Source organism: Oncorhynchus masou, chromosome 3 (genome assembly GCF_036934945.1).
Source record: "Oncorhynchus masou masou isolate Uvic2021 chromosome 3, UVic_Omas_1.1, whole genome shotgun sequence".
Taxonomy (NCBI): domain Eukaryota; kingdom Metazoa; phylum Chordata; class Actinopteri; order Salmoniformes; family Salmonidae; genus Oncorhynchus; species Oncorhynchus masou.
In genome coordinates, this window is record NC_088214.1 from 1960623 (window position 1) to 1982264 (window position 21642).

Here is a 21642-nt window from a genome sequence, read left to right on the forward strand (position 1 = left end):
CCCCAAGGATACTTCCAAAGTTGTGGAAAAATGGCTTAAGGACAACAAAGTCAAGGTATTAGAGTGGCCATCACAAACCCCTGACATTAATCCCATAGAACATTTGTGGGCAGAACTGAAAAAGTGTGTGTGAACAAGGAGGCCTCCAAACCTGACTCAGTTACACCAGCTCTGTCAGGAGGAATGGGCCAAAATTCACCCAACTTATTGTGGGTAGCTCGTGGAAGGCTATCCAAAACATTTGACTCAAATTAAACAATTTAAAGGCAATACAACCAAATACTAATTGAGTGTATGTAAACTTCTGACCCACTGGGGATGTGATGAAAGAAATAAAGGCTGAAATAAATCATTCTCTCTGCTATTATTCTGACATTTCACATTCTGAAAGTGGTGATCCCAACTGACCTAAGACATGGAATCTTTACTAGGATTAAATGTCAGGAATTGTGAAAACAGAGTTGAAATGTATTTGGCTGAGGTGTATGAAAACTTCCCACTTCAACTGTATTTACTTATTACAGGTCAGTCTGTGACAGTAAACTGTCCACTCTTCTCACCGTCCAGCAGAAGCAATTAGCTTCCTGTTCCACTGACCCATACTGACCCGGGCTACAGCCCAGGAACTATTAGACAAGTGTTCTTCCTGTCCCACCGACCCATACTGACCCGGGCTACAGCCCAGGAACTATAAGACAAGTGTTCTTCCAGCCCAGGAACTATAAGACAAGTGTTCTTCCTGTCCCACTAACCCATACTGACCCGGGCTACAGCCCAGGAACTATTAGACAAGTGTTCTTCCTGTCCCACTGACCCATACTGACCCGGGCTACAGCCCAGGAACTATAAGACAAGTGTTCTTCCTGTCCCACTGACCCATACTGACCCGGGCTACAGCCCAGGAACTATAAGACAAGTGTTCTTCCTGTCCCACTGACCCATACTGACCGGGCTACAGCCCAGGAACAATAAGACAAGTGTTCTTCCTGTCCCACTGACCCATACTGACCCGGGCTACAGCCCAGCAACTATAAGACAAGTGTTCTTCCTGTCCCACTGACCCATACTGACCCGGGCTACAGCCCAGGAACATACAGCCCAGGAACAATAAGACAAGTGTTCTTCCTGTCCCACTGACCCATACTGACCCGGGCTACAGCCCCCAAGGAACTGACCCATAAGAGCCCAAGTAAGTGTTCTTCCTGTCCCACTGACCCATGTACAGCCCAGGAACTATAAGACAACTGTCCCACTGACCCATACTGACCCGGGCTACAGCCCAGGCCCAGGAACTATACAGCCCAGAACTATAAGACAAGTGTTCTTTCTGTTCCTGTACAGCCCCCAAGTGTTCTTCCTGACCCATACTGACCCGGGATATAAGACATTACTGTGCAGCCGTCTTCATCGACCTGGCCAAGGCTTTCGACTCTGTCAATCACCACATTCTTATCGGCCGACTCAGCAGCCTTGGTTTCTCAAATGACTGCCTCGCCTGGTTCACCCACTACTTCTCGGATAGAGTTCAGTGTGTCAAATCGGAGGGCATGCTGTCCGGTCCTCTAGCAGTCTCTATGGGGGTGCCACAGGGTTCAATTCTTGGGCCGACTCTCTTCTCTGTATACATCAATGATGTCGCTCTTGCTGCTGGTGATTCTCTGATCCACCTCTACGCAGACGACACCATTCTGTATACATCTGGCCCTTCTTTCGACACTGTGTTAACAAACCTCCAGACGGGATTCAATGCCATACATCTCTCCTTCCGTGGCCTCCAACTGCTCTTAAATGCAAGTAAAACTAAATGCATGCTTTCCAACCGATCGCTGCCGACACCTGCCTGCCTGCTCAGCATCACTACTCTGGACGGTTTTGGCTTAGAATATGTGGGCAACTACAAATACCTAGGGGTCTGGATAGACTGTAAACTCTCATTCCAGACTCACATCAAGCATCTCCAATCCAAATCTAGAACCGGCTTCCTATTGCACAACAAAGCATCCTTCACTCATGCTGCCAAACATACCCTCGTAAACCTGACCATCCTACTGATCCTCGACTTCGGCGATGTCATTTACAAAATAGCCTCCAATACCCTACTCAACTAATTGGATGCAGTCTGTCACAGTGCCATATGTTTTGTCACCAAAGCCTCATCAAATCAAATCAAATTTTATTTGTCACATACACATGGTTAGCAGATGTTAATGCAAGTGTAGTGAAATGCTTGTGCTTCTAGTTCCGACAATGCAGTAATAACCAACAAGTAATCTAGCTAACAATTCCAAAACTACTACCTTATAGACACAAGTGTAAGGGGATAAAGAATATGTACATAAAGATATATGAATGAGTGATGGTACAGAGCGGCATAGGCAAGATACAGTAGATGGTATCGAGTACAGTATATACATATGAGATGAGTATGTAAACAAAGTGGCATAGTTAAAGTGGCTAGTGTATTACATAAAGATGCAGTAGATGATATAGAGTACAGTATATACGTATACATATGAGATGAATAATGTAGGGTATGTAAACATTATATTAGGTAGCATTGTTTAAAGTGGCTAGTGATATATTTTACATCATTTCCCATCAATTCCCATTATTAAAGTGGCTGTCATATACTACCCACCACTGCGACCTGTATGCTCTCGTTGGTTGGCCCTCGCTTCATACTTGTCGCCAAACCCACTGGCTCCAGGTCATCTATAAGTCTTTGCTTGGTAAAGCCCCGCCTTATCTCAGCTCACTGGTCACCATAGCAACACCCACCCATAGCACGCGCTCCAAAGACTAATCCTCCTTTGGCTGCCTTTCCTTCCAGTTCTCTGCTGCCAAAGACTGGAACGAATTGCAAAAATCACTGAAGCTGGAGACTCTTATCTCCCTCTCTAACTTTAAGCATCAGCTGTCAGAGCAGATCACTGCACCTGTACACAGCCCATCTGTAAATAGCAGTCAATCTGTAAATAGCCCACCCAACTACCTCATCCCCATATTGTTATTTATTTTTTTGCTCCTTTGCACCCCAGTATCTCTACTTGCACATTCACCTTCTGCACATCTATCACTCCAGTGTTTAATTGCTAAATTGTAATTAATTCGCCATTATGGCCTATTTATTGCCTTACCTCCCTCATCTTACCTTATTTGCACACACTGTATATAGACTTTTCTATTGTATTATTGACTGTATGCTTGTTTATCCCATCTGTAACTCTGTGTTGTTGTTTGTGTCACACTGGTTTGCTTTATCTTGGCCAGGTCGCAGTTGTAAATGAAGAACTTGTTCTCAACTGGCCTACCTGGTTAAATAAAGGGTTAGGGTTATACATACATATATATGTATATATATAAATACCTGGTTAAATAAAGGTGAAATAAAATAAATAAATGAAGGTAAGACAAGTGTGATGTCATCATGCTAACAGAGGTAAGACAAGTGTGATGAGAGAGAGAGAGAGAGGGAAAGAAAGAGAGAGAGAGAGGAGAGGGGGAAAGAAAGAGAGAGAGAGTGGAGAGGGGGTGGGAATAAAATGAAGGAGCCTTGGCCATTCACAGGTACAGTGCATTACAAAATATAAATGTTTGATTCGTGACTATCTCTCTTCTCTTCCTTTCTCCAGCTCTTCTCTCTCACACAATTAGAGGCTCATTAAAATTCAACAGATTTTAATTGTGAGAGAGTGATGCCCACCTACCTGTTCTCATGTAGCAGGTCAGGCCATTACCCAGAAGACCATGGGAGAGACAAACAGTAGAATACGCTGTCAATTAAATCAGGGCCTTCATGCTCTCTCTCCCTCTGACACTTCTCTTTCATGCCTCTCTCTCTTCTCATCCTTTCTCTAGCTCTTCTCTCTCACACAGAATGTTCTCTGCCTCCTCCTGACACACACACACACACACACACACACACACACACACACACACACACACACACACACACACACACACACACACACACACCTGAACTTAACCGGCCTGACTCACAAGGACACATCCACCTCCCTCCTCTCCTCCCTTATCCCTACTCTCCTCCCTCTACCTCCCTCCTCTTTCTCCCACGTCCTGCCATCTCACACAGGCTAGAACTGAGTGAGGTAGAACACATGGAGGTAGAACTAAGGGAGGTAGAACTGAGGAGGTAGAACTGGAGAGGTAGAACTGTGGGGTAGAACTGGTAGAACTGAGGGTGTAGGAGGGAGGTAGAACTGAGGGAGATAGGGAACTAAGGGAGGTAGAACATGGAGGTAGAACTGAGGGAGGGGAACTACGGGAGGGAGAACTAAGGGAGGTAGAACTGAGGGAGGGAGAACACATGGAGGGAGAACTAAGGGAGGTAGAACTGAGGGAGGGAGAACTGAGGGAGGTAGAATTAAGGGAGAGAACTAAGGGAGGTAGAACTAAGGGGAGGTAGAACTGAGGGAGGTAGAACTGAGGAGGTAGAACTGAGGGAGTTAGAACTGAGGAGGGAGAACTAAGGGAGAACTGAGGGAGTAGAACTAAGGGAGAGAACTGAGGGAGGTAGAACTAAGGGAGGTAGAACTAAGGGAGGTAGAACTAAGGGAGGTAGAACTGAGGGAGGTAGAACTGAGGGAGTTAGAGCACATGGACATGGAAGGTGAAAAAAAACATGGCCTGACAGTCTGTCTGATTTCATTCAAGACCGGAATTAAACTACTCTAGGAGGTAGAATGTGGGTCTATCAAAACTAATAAAACTACTCTGGAATGGAAAATGTAATCTATTATAATATGGCCTGACAAAATACATTTTGATTTCATTCAAGAATGGAGCCCACAACACTGGCGGTAGAACCAACAATGTGGTTCTATCAAAACTAATAAAACTACCCTGAACGGAAAAGTAATCTATTACCAACATTATAACAACCTACGGTTTTGGACATGGTGGCCCAAAACTGGAACCCACAACACTGGCGGTGCAAGCGCCATGCTCTACCAACTGAGCCCACAACCCTGTTGGTGCAAGTCCCATGCTCTACCAACTGAGCCCACAACCCTGGCGGTGCTAGCGCCATGCTCTACCAACTGAGCCCACACCCTGTTGGTGCAAGCGCCATGCTCTACCAACTGAGCCCTCAACCCTGTTGGTGCAAGTCCCATGCTCTACCAACTGAGCCCACAACCCTGGCGGTGCTAGCGCCATGCTCTACCAACTGAGCCATACAGGACAATGTACAATGCCATAGGAAAGTATTCATACCCATTGACTTATTCCAGCTCATCACCCGTTTAACACCATCCCTGCCGTGAAGCATGGTGGTGCAGCATCATGCTGTGGGGATGCTTTTCAGCAGCAGGGACTGGGAGACTGATAGGAGAACAATGAATGGGTACAGGCAAATCCTTGGTGAGAATCTGCTTCAGAGAACAAACGACCTTAGACTGGGGTGAAGATTTACACAGGGTACCAGTACTGAGTCGATGTACAGGGTATGAGGTAATAACATGGCTACATATACAGGGTACCAGTACTGAGTCGATGTACAGGGTATGAGGTAATAACATGGCTATATATACAGGGTACCAGTACTGCTCAGCGCCGTCCTGTTCTGTGAGCTTGTGTGGTCTACCACTTCACGGCTGAGCCGTTGTTGCTCCTAGACATTTCCACTTCACAATAACATCACTAACAGTTGACCGGGGAGCAGCTCTAGCAGGGCAGAAATTTGATGAACTGACTTGTTGGAAAAGTGGCATCCTATGACGGTGCCAAAGTCACCAAGACCATTCTATTGCCAATGATTGTCTATGGAGATTGCATGGCATTGTGCTCGATTTTATACACCTGTCAGCAACGGGTGAGCCTGAAATACCTGAATCCACTAATCCGAAGGATTATATATATAATGTAACAAACTGAATACTGTATATAACTAACTGAATACTGTATATAACTAACTGAATACTGTATATAACGAACTGAATACTGTATATAACTAACTGAATACCGATATAACTTGTTTCAGGAATTTTGTTGCTTCTTCTCATGAGAAAACCATGGAATATTTCTAATGGCTGACCTAGATGTGCTATGACATGCTGACGTGACAGATGCTGTGTTAATTTGCCCAGCCAAGATGAAGGAAGTTCAGGTGAATCTGATTATTCATTGACCGACTGTCTTACTGCGTGACTGGCTGACTTTCTTCTGTCTCTGTCTTACTCGTGACTGACTGTCTTACTGCGTGACTGACTGACTTTCTGTCTGTCTGACTGACTGTCTTACTGCGTGACTGACTGACTTTCTGTCTGTCTGACTGTCTTACTGTCTTACTGCGTGACTGGCTGACCTTCTATCTGTCTCTGTCTTACTGCGTGACTGACTGACTGACTGGATGTGGACTGCGTGCTGGATGACTGACTGAGGGCCTAGGCTGTCTGCATGGTGACACGTTTGGTCTGACTGCGTGACTGACTGACTGGATGTGGAGCTGGATGTGAGGACCTAGGTTGGACACGTGGTCTGCGGTTGTGAGGCCGGTTGGACGTACTGACAAATTCGACTTTAGAGAAGGCTTATGGTAGAAAAATTAACATTAAATTCTCTGGCAACAGCTCTGGTGGACTTTCCTAGAGTCAGCATGCCAATTGCACGCTCCCTCAACTTGAGACATCTGTGGGATTGTGTTGTGTGACAAAACTGCACATTTTAGAGTGGCCTTTTATTACCCCCAGCACAAGGTGCACCTGTGTAATGATCATGCTGTTTAATCAGCTTCTTGATATGCCACCCCTGTCAGGAGGATGGATTATCTTGGCAAAGGAGAAACGCTCACTGACAGGGATGTAAACAAATTTGTGCACAAAATTTGAGAGAAATAAGCTTTTTGTCTGTATGGAACATTTCTGGGATCTTTTATTTCAGCTCATGAAACATGGAACCAACACTTGTCATGTTGCAATTATATTTCCGTTTGGTATAACTTTCTGAATGACCCGGTTAGGGTTATGTACTGAGGTCTGGTGGTTGACAGGAAGAGATGTTAGGGTCATGTGCTGTAGGTCTGGTGGTTGACAGGAAGAGATGTTAGGGTCATGTACTGTCGGTCTGGTGGTTGACAGGAAGAGATGTTAGGGTCATGTACTGTAGGTCTGGTGGTTGACAGGAAGAGATGTTAGGGTCATGTGCTGTAGGTCTGGTGGTTGACAGGAAGAGATGTTAGGGTCATGTACTGTAGGTCTGGTGGTTGACAGGAAGAGATGTTAGGGTCATGTGCTGTAGGTCTGGTTGTTGACAGGAAGAGATGTTAGGGTCATGTACTGTAGGTCTGGTGGTTGACAGGAAGAGATGTTAGGGTCATGTGCTGTAGGTCTGGTGGTTGACAGGAAGAGATGTTAGGGTCATGTGCTGTAGGTCTGGTGGTTGACAGGAAGAGATGTTAGGGTCATGTGCTGTAGGTCTGGTTGTTGACAGGAAGAGATGTTAGGGTCACTGTAGGTCTGGTGGTTGTACTGTAGGTCTGGTGGTTGACAGGAAGAGATGTTAGGGTCATGTACTGTAGGTCTGGTTGTTGACAGGAAGAGATGTTAGGGTCATGTACTGTCGGTCTGGTGGTTGACAGGAAGAGATGTTAGGGTCATGTACTGTAGGTCTGGTGGTTGACAGGAAGAGATGTTAGGGTCATGTGCTGTAGGTCTGGTGGTTGACAGGAAGAGATGTTAGGGTCATGTACTGTAGGTCTGGTTGTTGACAGGAAGAGATGTTAGGGTCATGTGCTGTAGGTCTGGTTGTTGACAGGAAGAGATGTTAGGGTCATGTGCTGTCTGTAGGTCTGGTGGTTGACAGGAAGAGATGTTAGGGTCATGTGCTGTAGGTCTGGTTGTTGACAGGAAGAGATGTTAGGGTCATGTACTGTAGGTCTGGTGGTTGACAGGAAGAGATGTTAGGGTCATGTACTGTAGGTCTGGTGGTTGACAGGAAGAGATGTTAGGGTCATGTGCTGTAGGTCTGGTGGTTGACAGGAAGAGATGTTAGGGTCATGTACTGTAGGTCTGGTGGTTGACAGGAAGAGATGTTAGGGTCATGTACTGTAGGTCTGGTGGTTGACAGGAAGAGATGTTAGGGTCATGTGCTGTAGGTCTGGTGGTTGACAGGAAGAGATGTTAGGTCATGTACTGTAGGTCTGGTTGTTGACTGTAGGTCTGGTGGGAAGAGATGTTAGGGTCATGTGCTGTAGGTCTGGTGGTTGACAGGAAGAGATGTTAGGGTCATGTACTGTAGGTCTGGTGGTTGACAGGAAGAGATGTTAGGGTCATGTACTGTAGGTCTGGTTGTTGACAGGAAGAGCTGTTAGGGTCATGTACTGTAGGTCTGGTGGTTGACAGGAAGAGATGTTAGGGTCATGTGCTGTAGGTCTGGTGGTTGACAGGAAGAGATGTTAGGGTCATGTACTGTAGGTCTGTTCTGTTAGGGGTCTGGTCTTGTTGACAGGAAGAGATGTTAGGGTCATGTACTGTAGGTCTGTGACAGGAAGAGATGTTAGGGGTCTGGTCTTGTTGACAGGAAGAGATGTTAGGGTCATGTACTGTAGGTCTGGTGGTTGACAGGAAGAGATGTTAGGGTCATGTACTGTGACAGGAAGAGATGTTAGGGGTCTGGTTGTTGACAGGAAGAGATGTTAGGGTCATGTACTGTAGGTCTGGTGGTTGACAGGAAGAGCTGTTAGGGTCATGTACTGTAGGTCTGGTGGTTGACAGGAAGAGCTGTTAGGGTCATGTACTGTAGGTCTGGTTGTTGACAGGAAGAGCTGTTAGGGTCATGTACTGTAGGTCTGGTGGTTGACAGGAAGAGCTGTTAGGGTCATGTGCTGTAGGTCTGGTTGTTGACAGGAAGAGATGTTAGGGTCATGTACTGTAGGTCTGGTGGTTGACAGGAAGAGATGTTAGGGTCATGTACTGTAGGTCTGGTTGTTGACAGGAAGAGCTGTTAGGGTCATGTACTGTAGGTCTGGTGGTTGACAGGAAGAGATGTTAGGGTCATGTACTGTAGGTCTGGTGGTTGACAGGAAGAGCTGTTAGGGTCATGTGCTGTAGGTCTGGTGGTTGACAGGAAGAGCTGTTAGGGTCATGTACTGTAGGTCTGGTGGTTGACAGGAAGAGATGTTAGGGTCATGTGCTGTAGGTCTGGTTGTTGACAGGAAGAGCTGTTAGGGTCATGTGCTGTAGGTCTGGTGGTTGACAGGAAGAGATGTTAGGGTCATGTACTGTAGGTCTGGTTGTTGACAGGAAGAGCTGTTAGGGTCATGTACTGTCGGTCTGGTGGTTGACAGGAAGAGATGTTAGGGTCATGTACTGTAGGTCTGGTGGTTGACAGGAAGAGCTGTTAGGTCTGGGGTCATGTGCTGTATGTGCTGGGTAGGTCTGGTGGTTGACAGGAAGAGCTGTTAGGGTCATGTACTGTAGGTCTGGTGGTTGACAGGAAGAGATGTTAGGGTCATGTGCTGTAGGTCTGGTGGTTGACAGGAAGAGCTGTTAGGGTCATGTGCTGTTAGGTCTGGTGGTTGACAGGAAGAGCTGTTAGGGTCATGTACTGTAGGTCTGGTTGTTGACAGGAAGAGATGTTAGGGTCATGTGCTGTAGGTCTGGTGGTTGACAGGAAGAGATGTTAGGGTCATGTACTGTAGGTCTGGTGGTTGACAGGAAGAGATGTTAGGGTCATGTACTGTAGGTCTGGTTGTTGACAGGAAGAGATGTTAGGGTCATGTACTGTAGGTCTGGTGGTTGACAGGAAGAGATGTTAGGGTCATGTACTGTAGGTCTGGTGGTTGACAGGAAGAGATGTTAGGGTCATGTACTGTAGGTCTGGTGGTTGACAGGAAGAGATGTTAGGGTCATGTGCTGTCGGTCTGGTGGTTGACAGGAAGAGATGTTAGGGTCATGTACTGTAGGTCTGGTGGTTGACAGGAAGAGATGTTAGGGTCATGTACTGTAGGTCTGGTGGTTGACAGGAAGAGATGTTAGGGTCATGTACTGTTGGTCTGGTGGTTGACAGGGAATACAGCCCATCAGCATTAAGTCCGGTTGATCATTGACATGGATGCTCTGTGCTTCAGAATGAGTAATGCCTACATGATGATCATTATGATAATGACACAAATAAAACACTTCAGGAAAAGGGACATTTCTTTGGATCTGGACTTTTTCCGACTATAGAAACAAAACATCCCTTGATAAAAGACCTTTATGATAAAAGGGGACAGGAGTTTTTCTTTCCGACTATAGAAACAAAACATCCCTTGATAAAGACCTTTATGAAGGGGACAGGAGTTTTTCTTTCCGACTATAGAAACAAAACATCCCTTGATAAAGACCTTTATGAAGGGGACAGGAGTTTTTCTTTCCGACTATAGAAACAAAACATCCCTTGATACGAAGGGGACAGGACCTTAGAAACAAAACATCCCTTATGAAGGGGACAGGAGTTTTTCTTTCCGACTATAGATAAAACAAAACATCCCTTAGAAACAAAACATCCCTTGATAAAGATCTTTAAAGACCTTTCCGACTATAGAAACAAAAAGGGGATGAAGGGGGAGTTTTTCTTTCCGACTATAGAAACAAAACATCCCTTGATAAAGACCTTTATGAAGGGGACAGGAAACAAAACATCCCTTGATAAAGTTTTTCTTTCCGACTATAGAAACAAAACATCCCTTGAGAAAGACCTTTATGAAGGGGAAGGACTATAGGACAGAAACAAAACATCCCTTGATAAAGATCTTTATGAAGGGGACAGGAGTTTTTCTTTCAGACTATAGAAACAAAACATCCCTTGAGAAAGACCTTTACGAAGGGGACAGGACTATAGAAACAAAACATCCCTTTTTACGAAGGGGACAGGAGTTTTTCTTTCTGACTATAGAAACAGGTTGTATTCAGGTGACAATCAGAGTCACCTCAACCTATTCCTTCCTGTCTGTGACATTACACCCAAACCTCTGAGCAGCCAATGGGAACTCTACGTCTCACCCGCTGTGTGCAACCCTTCTATATCCTTGGCTGGTGAACAATTACTTAATCAACTGAACCCCTTTCACCGAAATCACGGCTAAGCTCACAACTGAGCTCTCTCTGTCTGAGTTCTGTCTGCCTGCCTGCCTGTCTGTCTGCCTGAGCTCTGTCTGTCTGAGCTCTGTCTGCCTGCCTGCCTGTCTGAGCTCTGTCTGTCTGAGCTCTGTCTGCCTGCCTGCCTGTCTGAGCTCTGTCTGTCTGCCTGCCTGCCTGAGCTCTGTCTGTCTGAGCTCTGTCTGCCTGCCTGCCTGTCTGAGCTCTGTCTGTCTGAGCTCTGTCTCTGAGCTCTGCTGTCTGCCTGCCTGCCTGAGCTCTGTCTGTCTGAGCTCTGTGCCTGAGCTCTGTCTGCCTGCCTGCCTGCCTGAGCTCTGTCTGTCTGAGCTCTGCCTGCCTGCCTGCCTGCCTGCCTGTCTGTCTGGGTCAACAGCATCAATGTAACAGTATAACTTTAGACCGTCCACTTGCCCATACCCGGGAGCGAACCAGGTACCCTCTGCACACATCAACAACAGTCACCCACGAAGCATCACTCCACAAAAGCCGCGGCCCTTGCAAAGCAAGGGGAACCCCTACTTGAAGGTCTCAGAGCAAGTGACGTAACCGGTTGAAACGTTTCACATCCTACATTAACACCAGGTCTCTCTCTGTATTAACACCACCGCTCTGTATTAACAAGCTCTCTCTGTATTAACACCATCCTGTATTAACAGCACATTAACACCAGGTCTCTCTCTGTATTAACACCAGGTCTCTCTCTGTATTAACACCAGGTCTCTCTCTGTGTATTAACACCTCTCTGTATTAACACCAGGTCTCTCTCTGTATTAACACCAGGTCTCTCTCTCTATATTAACACCAGGTCTCTCTGTATTAACACCAGGTCTCTCTCTGTATTAACACCAGGTCTGTATTAACACCAGGTCTCTCTCTGTATTAACACCAGGTCTCTCTCAGTATTAACACCAGCTGTCTGTCTGTATTAACACCAGGTGTCTCTCTGTATTAACACCAGGTCTCTCTCTCTGTATTAACACCAGGTCTCTCTCTGTATTAACACCAGGTCTCTCTCTGTATTAACACCAGGTCTCTCTCTCTGTATTAACACCAGGTCTCTCTCTGTATTAACACCTCTCTCTGTATTAACACCAGGTCTCTCTCTGTATTAACACCAGGTCTCTCTCTGTATTAACACCAGGTCTCTCTCTCTCTGTATTAACACCAGGTCTCTCTCTGTATTAACACCAGGTATCTCTCTGTATTAACACCAGGTCTCTCTCTGTATTAACACCAGGTCTCTCTCTGTATTAACACCAGGTCTCTCTCAGTATTAACACCAGGTCTCTCTCTGTATTAACACCAGGTCTCTCTCTGTATTAACACCAGGTCTCTCTCTGTATTAACACCAGGTCTGTATTCTCTCTGTATTAACACCAGGTATCTCTCTGTATTAACACCAGGTCTCTCTCTGTATTCTCTCTCTCAGTATTAACACCAGGTCTCTCTCTGTATTAACACCAGGTCTCTCTCTGTATTAACACCAGGTCTCTCTCTGTATTAACACCAGGTCTCTCTCAGTATTCACCAGTATTAACACCAGGGTCTCTCTCTGTATTAACACCAGGTCTCTCTCTGTATTAACACCAGGTCTCTCTCTCTCTGTATTAACACCAGGTCTCTCTCCAGGTATCTCTCTGTATTAACACCAGGTCTCTCTCTGTATTAACACAGTATTAACACCAGGTCTCTCTCTGTATTAACACCAGGTCTCTCTCTGTATTAACACCAGGTTTCTCTCTCTGTATTAACACCAGGTCTCTCTCTGTATTAACACCAGGTATCTCTCTGTATTAACACCAGGTCTCTCTCTCTCTCAGTATTAACACCAGGTCTCTCTCTGTATTAACACCAGGTCTCTCTCTGTATTAACACCAGGTCTCTCTCTGTATTAACACCAGGTCTCTCTCTGTATTAACACCAGGTCTCTCTCTGTATTAACACCAGGTCTCTCTCTCAGTGTAGAAGAAAAGCACACTGTAATCCATTGACCAATAAAGTAAAGACAACAAGTGTCATCTGTCCAAAGGAAGGAAGGCAGCTTGAATATTCAAACTTTAACCAAATGACTTGGTGAGCCCTAACCCTGGCTAATAGTACAGATAGGTAATAACACTATATATACAAAAGTATGTGGACACCCCTTGAAATTAGTGGATTCGGCTAATTGGAGCACACAGCCATGCAATCTCCATAGACAAACATTGGCAGTGTAATGGTCTTACTGAAGAGCTCGGTGACATATAGGATGCCACTTTTCCAACAAGTCAGTTTGTCACATTTCTGCCCTGCTAGAGCTGCTCCGGTCAACTGTAAGGGCTGTTATTGAGAAGTGCAAAACGTCTACGAGCAACAATGGCTCAGTCAGGAAGTGGTAGGCCACACAAGTAAAAAATATTCTGTCCTCTGTTGCAACATTCACTACCAAGTTCCAAACTGCCTCTGGAAGCAACGTCAGCACAATAACTGTTTGTCGGGAGCTTCATGAAATGGGTTTCCATGGCTGAGCAGCCGCACACAAGCCTAACATCACCATGCACAATGTCAAGCGTCGGCTGGAGTGGTGTAAAGCTCGCCGCCATTGGACTCTGGAGCAGTGTAAACGGGTTCTCTGGAGGGATGAACCACGCTTCACCATCTGGCAGTCCGACGGACGAATCTGGGTTTGGCGGATGCCAGGAGAACGCTACCTGCTCCAATGCATAGTGCCAACTGTAAAGTTTGGTGGATGATGAATAATGGTCTGGGGATGTTTTTCATGATTCGGGTCCCTTCGTTCCAGTGAAGGGAAATCTTAACGCCACAGCATACAATGACATTCTACACGATTCTGTGCTTCCAACTTTGTGGCAACAGTTTGGGGAAGGCCCTTTCCTGTTTCAGCATGACAATACCCCCGTTCACAAAGTGAGGCCCGTACAGAAATGGTTTGTTGCGATCGGCATGAAAGAACTTGACTGGCCTGCACAAAGCCCCGGCCTCAACCCTATTGAACACCTTTTGGATGAATTGGAACGCCGACTGCAAGCCAGGCCTAATCGCCAAACATCAGTGCCCAACCTCACTAATGCTCTTGTGGCTGAGTTGAAGCAAGTCCCCGCAGCAATGTTCCAACATCTAGTGGAAAGCCTTCCCAGGAGAGTGGAGGCTGTTATTGCAGCAATGTTCCAACATCTAGTGGAAAGCCTTCCCAGAAGAGTGGAGGCTGTTATAGCAGCAATGTTCCAACATCTAGTGGAAAGCCTTCCCAGGAGAGTGGAGGCTGTTATAGCAGCAATGTTCCAACATCTAGTGGAAAGCCTTCCCAGGAGAGTGGAGGCTGTCATAGCAACAATGTTCCAACATCTAGTGGAAAGCCTTCCCAGAAGAGTGGAGGCTGTTATAGCAGCAATGTTCCAACATCTAGTGGAAAGCCTTCCCAGGAGAGTGGAGGCTGTTATAGCAGCAATGTTCCAACATCTAGTGGAAAGCCTTCCCAGCAGAGTGGAGGCTGTTATAGCAGCAATGTTCCAACATCTAGTGGAAAGCCTTCCCAGAAGAGTGGAGGCTGTTATAGCAGCAATGTTCCAACATCTAGTGGAAAGCCTTCCCAGGAGAGTGGAGGCTGTTATAGCAGCAATGTTCCAACATCTAGTGGAAAGCCTTCCCAGAAGAGTGGAGGCTGTTATAGCAGCAATGTTCCAACATCTAGTGGAAAGCCTTCCCCAGGAGAGTGGAGGCTGTTATAGCAGCAATGTTCCAACATCTAGTGGAAAGCCTTCCCAGAAGAGTGGAGGCTGTTATAGCAGCAAAGGGGGGACCAACTGCAAATGAAGGCCCATAATTTTGGAATGAGATGTTCGAAGAGCAGGTGTCCACATACTTCTGGTCCTGTAGTGTAAACAGAGACCACAGCCCACCTGTAGGTACAACCCTAAAACATCACATGCACCTGTGACTGGTGTTATCCCAGCCAGTAAAACATCAGATACACCTGTACACGTCAGATACACCTGTGACTGGTGTTATCCCAGCCAGTAAAACCTCCGATACACCTGTGACTGGTGTTATCCCAGCCAGTAAAACATCCGATACACCTGTACACGTCAGATACACCTGTACACGTCAGATACACCTGTACACGTCAGATACACCTGTGACTGGTGTTATCCCAGCCAGTAAAACATCAGATACACCTGTACACGTCAGATACACCTGTGACTGGTGTTATCCCAGCCAGTAAAACATCAGATACACCTGTACACGTCAGATACACCTGTGACTGGTGTTATCCCAGCCAGTAAAACATCAGATACACCTGTACACGTCAGATACACCTGTGACTGGTGTTATCCCAGCCAGTAAAACATCAGATACACCTGTACACGTCAGATACACCTGTGACTGGTGTTATCCCAGCCAGTAAAACATCAGATACACCTGTACACGTCAGATACACCTGTGACTGGTGTTATCCCAGCCAGTAAAACATCAGATACACCTGTACACGTCAGATACACCTGTGACTGGTGTTATCCCAGCCAGTAAAACATCAGATACACCACACGTCAGATACACCACGTCAGATACACCTGTGACTGGTGTTATCCCAGCCAGTAAAACATCAGATACACCTGTACACGTCAGATACACCTGTACACGTCAGATACACCTGTGACTGGTGTTATCCCAGCCAGTAAAACATCAGATACACCTGTACACGTCAGATACACCTGTACACGTCAGATACACCTGTACACGTCAGATACACCTGTGACTGGTGTTATCCCAGCCAGTAAAACATCAGATACACCTGTACACGTCAGATACACCTGTACACGTCAGATACACCTGTGACTGGTGTTATCCCACCCAGTAAAACATCAGATACACCTGTACACGTCAGATACACCTGTACACGTCAGATACACCTGTACACGTCAGATACACCTGCAAGACCTGAAAATAGTTGTCTAGCAATGATGCACAACCAATTTGACCGAGTTTAAAGAATTTTGAAAAGAATAATGAGCAAATGTCACACAATCCAGGCGTGCAAAGCTCTTAGAGACTCACCCAGAAAGACTCAACAGCTGTAATCGCTGCCAAAGGTGATTCTAACATGTATCGACTTATGGGAGTAAACACTTATTGCACCAGTCAAAAGTTTGGACACACCGACTCATTCCAGGGGGTTTCTGTATTTTTTTATTATTTTCTACACTGAAGGATAATAGTGAAGACATCAAAACTATGAAATTACACATATGGAATCATGTAGTAACTAAAAAAAGTGTTAAATTAAAATATATTTTATGTTTTATATTCTTCAAAGTGGCCGCCCTTTGCCTTGATGACAGCTTTGCAAACTCTTGGCATTCTCTCAACCAGGGTTGATGAAATAAATTAGATATTTCTGTATTTCATTTTCAATAAATTTGCAAAAATAAAACAATTAAAATGTTTTCACTTTGATATTATGTGGTATTGTGTGTAGATGGGTGAGAGAAAAACAGATGATTCATCTATTTTGAATTCAGGCTGTAACACCAGAAACATGTGGAATAGGTCAAGGGGTGTGACTACTTTCTCAAGGCACTGTACTTTTAGGGGAATTTTTAAAATACTTCGAATATTATTCAATTCCATGTTGGCTCTGTGCCTGGAAATGCCATTCTCTGGAGCAAAGGATCCCAATTTCAAACTCTCCAAAAAAAGTGTTTAAAATTCTAAAAATGGACAATAATGGATATTAACTGAACAATGATCATATGTAGTTTCTTGCAATAGCCCCCTGTCACTTTAAATAATATTTCTCTCAAAACTGTGATTCCTACAAGATGTGTCCGTTGATTTGGTCAACTCTGTTATATTTATCTAAAATCCTAAATGAATCAGGAATGAGCAAGGCTAACTCTACCCTTAAGGACCCCTTAAGGGGGAACAACGACTTCAAGGTCTCAGAGCGAGTGACGTCACCGATTGAAAAGCTATTAACGTGCATCACCGCTAACATTTCACATCGGTTACAGAAGCCTGTTTACTTTATAAATATTTTATGTTCTAAATCTAAAACGTGCTAAAATGCTAACGAATTTCATTGTGCTACAAAACAAAGCAAAAAGAAGTTTGGAGATTTGTAATATTTGAATAATCTAATATTAGAATTAAACAATCACGGCCTTTAAACACTTGTTGGACAATAACTGTACAATTTGCATGCCTTTTGGGTGTGGGTCTGACGTAGTTGAAATAAATCCAGATCATTGCATTTTATGGGGAAATTAGTACTAAATTAGGGGGTTATTCTTTTACATGGTGTGACAGGTGATACTTTGGTCTATCAAAATCAAGACAAATATTTGTGGAAAGAAAGTTGAAATTGTCCCATCTTTTTAAGAATTATTGAGGTTTAAAACAGGACATTTTTCTCTCAGCCTCATGTATAATAAACCAGGTGGTTCGAGCCCTGAATGCTGATTGGCTGAAAGCCAATGTATATCAGACAAAAAAAGGTAATTTTTACTGTTCTAAATACTTTGGTAAGCAGTTTATCATAGCAATAAGGCACCACGGGGGGTTGTGGTATATGGCCACTATATTGCGGCTATGGGGCAATATCCAGATACGCTGTGTTGCATCATGCATATGAACAGCCCTTGGCAGTGGTATATTGGCCATATACCAAACCACCTCGAGCCTTATTGCGTAGCCCTTTCCTGCAGTCAAATGTCCAAATCGCCCTCTTTTGACCTCCTTGGGTGGAATGATTAATTAAATATAGCATGAATGGTGTGGGGTTCTGGCCCTGCTTGGACCTTGCGCCGCGGCCACTAAACTGGCCTGGCATTTGTTTTTATCTGTCTCGAACAGTAGTCACCACCCGGTCGATCGCAATCGACTGGTCGGTCTACAAGACATTCTAGTCGATCACCAAACATTTTAGTAAAAAAAACAACAACGATAAAGCTTCCTATTTGTATTATTCGTTTCGCGTTGTTGACGGCAGGTGCACTTGATTTAGCAGGCCAAGCGCAGGGAAGGTACAGTGTTCCCATTTTGAAACATTTCACGAGTCTGAAGGTAGACTTCCGCCTCCGAGACAGGCCCAGAGAGCAAGTCAAGTGCATGTATCATACCGCTGGCCAGTGTTCCGATAAGCTTCCGATGTTATTATTATCGGGTTGTGTCTTTTTTTAATATCGCTGAATATTTCACGTTCTCTGGTCATAGGAGTAACAACATGAATTAGTGCACGAGTCAGAAATAATGCAGTTCGACTTGAGTTTCGCCACCAGCTGGGAGACTGAAGTGTGATCATATATCTACATTATCTAAAAGATCATTTCAAAATGGTCTGAGAAGAACAATTCAAGCATAGCCAATATGCAGTGATGATGTATTGGGCTTATAGCCTGCTGCACAAAACTCATTGATAAAGAACTGTTTTAATTGGTGAATGTTTCATAGGCTTCTTAATTTTTTTAAGTCATTTTTTTTTATATCTGAGCGGTAGATCTCAGCTTGTATTTTACCTCAGAAATGGACCTTGACACAGAAAAGGTAGGTGACCACTGGTCTAGAACTACAAAAGTTAAAAAAAAAAACCTACCTCCGGTTGATTTAAATTGAACGTCTCAGCTATTTTCCCGTAGAGTTCTTTGACGTTATTAAATCCCTCGATCCTTCCGGTGGGGCTGCCGTGGGCGAGCTGAGTGTGGAACACTAGTTTGGGCCGCAGGTTGGCAGGTGGCGGTGGGAGCCCCGCTCCGTTTACGGTCGACTTCACGGAGCGCCCACCGGTGTGTCCACCGACCTCCTCATTCTCCACCAGGTTCGAGCTCTCCCTCGACTTGTTCTTCTTTCGTCTCAGTCCTAAAGGCATCGTGTGGCGGCGTCAATAAATCTGTTTCTGGTCTGTTGATAAATCCGGTGGTCTGTCTGTCTGGTTAAAACATTGGAGTGGCTACCTCTTCCACAAATCCTCCTTCCTTCCGCCTTTACCTCGACTAAACTCGACTGACTATCCTTTATCCCCAGGTTCGACTTTGTTCTCCGACAGTGAGTAACTTGTCAAACCAACACCTGACTCGATCATTAAACAGTAGGTAATATTCAACAGGTAGGTGACGAACGTGTGGCGCGGTGTCTTCCTTGTTCCACGGTCTCTCCGACTGTATAAAACACACAGGCTGCTCCGCAGTGAACAATAGCGACTCTGTCTCAATATGCTGTGCGGGGAAAGGAGGCTTGGTGGGAGCATGAAGATATGCGCCATAGACCCCGTCTTCTTCACTCTAAACAACACACATCCAAAGGACACATTTTGTTACTAAGTGCTTACAACTGCTGCGTGCAGTTCCCTTGTTGAATGAGTTGATCTTAACTTCCCTCGCCCTATAAATATCTATTGTTTTATTAGCAAATCCTTAAAATGAATCATGTCAATTAATCTGGTTTTGACCTTTTTGCCCGTCCACGACCATTCTCTGACCTTCCCCCATTGGCTGAATAAACACTATAAGACTCCAACCACCTGCTTCCTGCGTCTGCATCTGGGTCTCGCCATGATAGGGAATAGTGTGCACTATATAGGGAATAGTGTGCACTATATAGGGAATAGGGTGTACTATATAGGGAATAGGGTGCACTATATAGGGAATAGGGTGCACTATATAGGGAATAGTGTGCACTATATAGGGAATAGTGTGCACTATATAGGGAATAGGGTGTACTATATAGGGAATAGTGTGTACTATATAGGGAATAGGGTGCACTATATAGGGAATAGGGTGCACTATATAGGGAATAGGGTGCACTATATAAGGAATAGGGTGCACTATATAGGGTGCACTATATAGGGAATAGGGTGCACTATATAAGGAATAGGGTGCACTATATAGGGTGCACTATATAGGGAATAGGGTGCACTATATAGGGAATAGGGTGTACTATATAGGGAATAGGGTGCACTATATAGGGAATAGGGTGCACTATATAGGGAATAGGGTGTACTATATAGGGAATAGGGTGCACTATATAAGGAATAGTGTGTACTATATAGGGAATAGTGTGTACTATATAATCAGTTAACCACACTTAGCTCCTATAAATCTGGCTGAGTGATGTGGTGTCTCCTGGGGGAACGGCTCGTCTCTGTGTTAGTTACAATGTTTATGTGTTAGTTACAATGTTTATGTGTTAGTTACAATGTTGATGTGTTAGTTACAATGTTTATGTGTTAGTTACAATGTTTATGTGTTAGTGTGTTAGTTACAATGTTTATGTGTTAGTGTGTTAGTTACAATGTTTATGTGTTAGTGTGTTAGTTAGAATGTTGATGTGTTAGTTACAATGTTGATGTGTTAGTTACAATGTTGATGTGTTAGTTACAATGTTTATGTGTTAGTGTGTTAGTTACAATGTTTATGTGTTAGTTACAATGTTGATGTGTTAGTTACACTGTTTATGTGTTAGTTACAATGTTGATGTGTTAGTTACAATGTTGATGTGTTAGTTACAATGTTGATGTGTTAGTTACAATGTTGATGTGTTAGTTACAATGTTGATGTGTTAGTTACAATGTTGATGTGTTAGTTACAATGTTTGTGTTAGTTACAATGTTGATGTGTTAGTTACAATGTTGATGTGTTAGTTACAATGTTTATGTGTTAGTTACAATGTTGATGTGTTAGTTACAATGTTGATGTGTTAGTTACAATGTTGATGTGTTAGTTACAATGTTTGATGTGTTAGTTACAATGTTTGATGTGTTAGTTACAATGTTTATGTGTTAGTTACAATGTTGATGTGTTAGTTACAATGTTGATGTGTTAGTTACAATGTTGATGTGTTAGTTACAATGTTGATGTGTTAGTTACAATGTTGATGTGTTAGTTACAATGTTGATGTGTTAGTTACAATGTTTATGTGTTAGTTACAATGTTGATGTGTTAGTTACAATGTTGATGTGTTAGTTACAATGTTGATGTGTTAGTTACAATGTTGATGTGTTAGTTACAATGTTGATGTTGTTGTGTTAGTTACAATGTTGATGTGTTAGTTACAATGTTGATGTGTTAGTTACAATGTTGATGTGTTAGTTACAATGTTGATGTGTTAGTTACAATGTTGATGTGTTAGTTACAATGTTGATGTGTTAGTTACAATGTTGATGTGTTAGTTACAATGTTGATGTGTTAGTTACAATGTTGATGTGTTAGTTACAATGTTGATGTGTTAGTTACAATGTTGATGTGTTAGTTACAATGTTGATGTGTTAGTTACAATGTTGATGTGTTAGTTACAATGTTGATGTGTTAGTTACAATGTTTTGTTACAATGTTGTGTTAGTTACAATGTTGATGTGTTAGTTACAATGTTGATGTGTTAGTTACAATGTTGATGTGTTAGTTACAATGTTGATGTGTTAGTTACAATGTTGATGTGTTAGTTACAATGTTGATGTGTTAGTTACAATGTTGATGTGTTAGTTACAATGTTGATGTGTTAGTTACAATGTTGATGTGTTAGTTACAATGTTGATGTGTTAGTTACAATGTTG

General features: G+C 44.0%; 1 protein-coding gene across 1 annotated transcript in view; it reads right to left on the reverse strand.

The window, feature by feature from the left end:
- LOC135508838 (PDZ domain-containing protein GIPC1-like) overlaps window positions 1–19260 on the reverse strand; it is a 33254-nt gene extending 13994 nt beyond the window's left edge. Inside the window, exon 1 of the mRNA XM_064929048.1 lies at window positions 18691–19260. Coding sequence (XP_064785120.1) covers window positions 18691–18963 — 273 coding nt within the window. The 5' untranslated portion in view covers window positions 18964–19260. The remainder of the gene's footprint in view (window positions 1–18690) is intronic.
- Between the last annotated feature and the right edge of the window lie 2382 nt (window positions 19261–21642).